General features: G+C 34.4%; 1 protein-coding gene across 1 annotated transcript; it reads left to right on the plus strand.

The window, feature by feature from the left end:
- Nucleotides 1-3370: 3370 nt before the first annotated feature.
- LOC122082745 (cell wall / vacuolar inhibitor of fructosidase 2-like) lies at nt 3371-4095 on the plus strand. Its single transcript, XM_042650504.1, has one exon. The coding sequence runs from the start codon at nt 3402-3404 to the stop codon at nt 3978-3980; it is 579 nt and encodes a 192-aa protein (XP_042506438.1). The 5' UTR covers nt 3371-3401; the 3' UTR covers nt 3981-4095.
- The last annotated feature ends 580 nt before the right edge of the window (nt 4096-4675 follow it).

The raw sequence follows: 4675 nt of genomic DNA on the forward strand, positions 1-4675 counted from the left end.
GGTTTTGTAATTCTTTTTTTCTTTTTCCCATATTTTAATACAATCTGATCTTCTAGCAAAAAACAGTTACATGGAAGAATTGGAAATCATATGTGAGATGATAAAAACTAATATCATATGATCACATAAATTGATAGAACTAAACTATTAATGTTCTTATAAAAAAAAAAAAAAAAATTAATGCACGCAACAATAGGAAATTAACTTCTATGAAATTACACAAAATGATAGATAAATCTACGCATAAATCTACACATGAAATGATAGAATAGCTAGTTTCATACAACAAACAATAATCCATAACCTTATTCAACTTAATGGGGTTGGCTGCATGGATCCATAATAGGAATACGAATATAAAGAGACAACATAAGTAAGGTAAGATAAGGTACAAAGTAGATCAAAGTAAAAGTCAAAGCATCACAGGAACATCCCCTACAAGGTGTTGGCAACTCAGGTTCATATTACATGAAATGGATAGAACTAAATTATCAATTCATGAAACTAATTATTATGAAATCACATATAACTAATAGAAAAAGCTATCATTAGATCACATAAAATATAGGAAAACTCTTATGAAATCAAATGAGAAGATAAATAACCCTAACTTAGGCTCTCTTTGGTATAGTTTATATTTGTATATATTATCATGATAAAATTGAAAAAGATATCATGAAATCATCTGTGACAACAAGTATAAATTCTAGGTAGCTTCCCTAACTTAGGGGCAGGGCCTAGCCTTCTTCTCTCATTCTTGAAGGAAACAGAAAATTCCAATACTTCAATGGAATTTCAATAAAGCTTTTGCACCAGAGGTGGGAAATGGATAACAAATATTCTGCTTAGGGGGTTAAAGTTAAACACCGGCCATGGAAAATCAATTAAGGCTTCCCCACACATAGAGTTAGAATCAAGCATAGTCTATAGGAAACATGACCATCGACTTTCGAAAGCAAAGACTTCAACACATGGAGTTGGGTTCAAGCATCGGCTATAGGAACCAGAGGCATTGGCTTTAGCAATGAATTGGCTTCGGAGCTTCATCACTGTATTAGCACAGTTTCAATTCCACTCTGCTTCAGACTCAATCGTCACCTATGCTAGCCTATCTTCTCCTATCTTATAGGTGTCTCACTGGTTACCTATCTCTACTTCCTATTAGAACTCCTACCTCACTAGAGTTCTATATGATATCAAACCCTATCCTCTCATAGAGTTTGTATTTCCATCTACGTCTACCACATGTGATAATAGATTCCTTTTGTAAATCATCTTCTTAGATCTCTTTATCAGATAGAGTTTCTAGTTATATAGATTCCTATCTTACTATATATATAGTCTATTAGGTTGTATTCTTCTCAAGTCAAGAAATACAATGTTGTTTTGTTACTTTTTTTTTGGCTATGAATCAGCAAATGAAAAAAATATATTAGAATAAGGGGATGTACAAAGAAACAATCCAGGCATACCTAGACGATCATAACAAATATAAAGAAATAGAAAGGACTTTAAGTTCCACCTTCGGCATTGCCATCAGCAGAGACCCAAAGTCCATCTATCGATGTCTTGAGACCCCACCTACGGCATTGCCATCAGCAGAAGACTCAGAACAGAGAAACAACAAATGAAGAATAGAAAATAAAGTTGAAATAAATCTAAATCTTGGTCTTTCCTGCATGTCCCAAAGGACTTCATCATTACAAAATCAGGATGTGTCATCCAAGATATGGAAGATCGAGACGACACTCCCCTTTTTGCTAGAATATCTGCAACAATATTTCCTTCTCTCATAATGTGGTAATTTTCCATGTAATAGAAGAAAGGTAACCACTAAATTCCATCCATAGCTGCCGGAATATCCATGGGATGTTCTGGTTTGAAATGCTTGTTACCACTACAATAGAATCGCATTCAACCCAAAGATGTAAAGCACCTTTGCATTTGGATAAATGGATCCCAAAGAAAAAGGCTGCAAAATCAGTATAGAAATTTGAGTGGACCCCAAGGAAAGCTGAAAAACTCCCCATTGACTGTCCATCAGAGTTCCTAAGAATATCACCTCCACTTGAATTACCTGGATTTCTAAGGGTGCAGCCATCACTATGAAGCTTCAACCATTCTAAATCAGGCTTATGCCAGGAAACTTCTAAAATGCTCCTTTGAATTGAAGAGATAATTGATATTCCAAAAATTTTTGACACTCTCAAATCCTTTAACGACTTCACCTTTAACTTCATCATAGGAGCCATTTCAGTGATGTCCTTCATTAGTGCTTGTAAGATGACTAGAGAGTGTCTTGTATTGTTTTCAACACGTCTCTTATTTCGCTCATACCATATATGCATGGGAATGAGAATGAATCCTGACAACCAAATGCAATTGACAGGAACCACGCGAGCCTTCCTCTTCCACCACAATAAAAGATCATATTTAGAGAGGGAATTTGGCCAAGCTTGGTTGAAAAAACCAAGAAACTTATCCCATAATTTCCTTGAAACTCGGAATTCTAGAAAAAAACGAAAAAGAAATTCAGCTTGCTTGGATTAGGGTAGGCTATTATTTCAGTGTCTATCTCTCTCCTCTTAAGATAAATGACTTCAGTGTCCTCCAATATATGATACAAGTTTTATGCACCTCATAGTAGGCTCTTCTATACGCTTGCTCAGAGAACCCTCTGTCTCATGGTTTTTAATAAAACAAGTCTCTAATCCAATTATACAATCAACGGGTAGGGTAATTCTTATATGCTTTCCCTACCCAAAATAATAATAATAATAATAATAATAATAATAATAATAATAATAATAATAATAATAATAATAATAATAATAATAATAACAACAATAATAATAATAATAATAATAATAATAATAATAATAATAATAATAATAATAATAATAATAATAATAATAATAATAATAATAATAATAATAATAATAATAATAATAATAATAATGAATAAACCAGATTGGTTTGGAATTTAATACGTGATTTCCTAATATCGCAAGCAAACAAGATATCCATTAAATTTGAGTGACAGAAAGAAAGGTGATTACCAAACTACCACATGGCATTTATGCTATATATATGGGAAGAAGGGTTTCCAAACGGATGTAGGAGGATCCAACATCTATCCCACTTTCTGTCAAAATAAAAGATTAAGAGGGATATATATTCAAGCGAACAGGTAACGTTACATGCAAAGCTGATACATTCTCCACCCATTACTTTCCTAAATTTAGTATGAAATTATTACATCATAATAGGAAATTTGTTACCATCAATTAATGTTCTATCTATGGAATTCTTGTCAGTTATTCGATAAGAATAAACCCTAATTTCCATTCCACAAACTCATTATAAATTGATACGTAGCATCGCTTGCCATTGGAACTTGAATGAAGATGGAGATGAAGATAAAAATGAAAATTTTCTCACTTGCATGGCTATTAATACCTCTAGCAATAGCTTTCATGCCAAGAACCCCAGCCCTAACCCCAAGCGACGGCAACGGAATCGATCTGATACATAAAACCTGCAATCACACTGCGGAATACAACCTTTGCGTCGCATTACTACAATCAGATCCTCGAAGCCTTACCGCCGATGTGAAAGGCCTTGCGAGCATCATGCTCGACTTGACACTTCGGAATACAAATCAGACACTTTCTCAGGTGAAGGAGCTCCTTAAGGACACCAGCTTGGATCAGAGAATAAAGCAATGCTTCCTCACTTGTGTTGAGGTGTATGAGAAGACTACTCAGTTGTACATCCCTGCAGCGCTTAACTCATTGCAAACAGATTCTTATGCGGATGCGAGAAAGGAAGGCAGTGATGCTTTTACTACAGTTCAGACTTGCGGAAGAGAACTTGTTAAATCAGGTGGTTTAGATAAAGAGCCTGCAATCATTGACAGGAACAAGTTCGATCAGCACCTTGCATCTCTATCTTTGGACATCATATATATCCTTGGTTGAATTACCACCTCTTTACAACTCTCTCTCTCTCTAATGTATTGTGTGGTAATTACAGTGATCTCAATCCTTGAAACCCTGATTCCATTGTTATAATAAAATAAGTGATTTGGGTACAGCCAAAATCTTAAAACCGATCTATTTATAGGCAAAAGGTTTTGTGCACAGCTGTGCATGATGCAAGGTTATGCACAAAACCATTGAAGATTCTATTGTTACAATTTCTTTGTAAGCGGCTATTTTGAATTTTGGGTTCCACTAGTTGCATTGATGGATTTATACGGATCACAACCCATCACATGGCAATATATGTAGAGATGCAAAAGAATAGTCGAAAATCTAAATTTGATTCACATTTGTATCCATTTAGGATATTTGTATCTTATTAGAGGGTATCCTAATCTGAATTTGGATAAACCGGGGCATAATCTATTCTATTCAAATAAATATCTAACTAATAATAACAAATAAGTAGTTAATTACCTTGAGGGTTGTTGAAGATTTGACAGGTTCTATAGAATAAGGAAAAGAGCTAAGACAACTGAGAGGCATAGACTGTGAATGAATCAGATTTAAGGGAGAGGAAGGTCCGGGTTAAACAAGTCAGGTTGTAAATAGATAGTTGAAAATCCAGATTCGATTTGTTCTCATATCAGTTTAGGTGTATTCATGTCCGACCAAGAGATATCAATCTCTTT

This window comes from Macadamia integrifolia, chromosome 6, assembly GCF_013358625.1.
Source record: "Macadamia integrifolia cultivar HAES 741 chromosome 6, SCU_Mint_v3, whole genome shotgun sequence".
NCBI classification, from domain to species: Eukaryota; Viridiplantae; Streptophyta; class Magnoliopsida; order Proteales; family Proteaceae; genus Macadamia; species Macadamia integrifolia.

Bases quoted from the DNA above. Each gene is read 5' to 3' on its own strand.
- LOC122082745 (XM_042650504.1), top strand. From the start codon at position 3,402: ATGAAGATGGAGATGAAGATAAAAATGAAAATTTTCTCACTTGCATGG.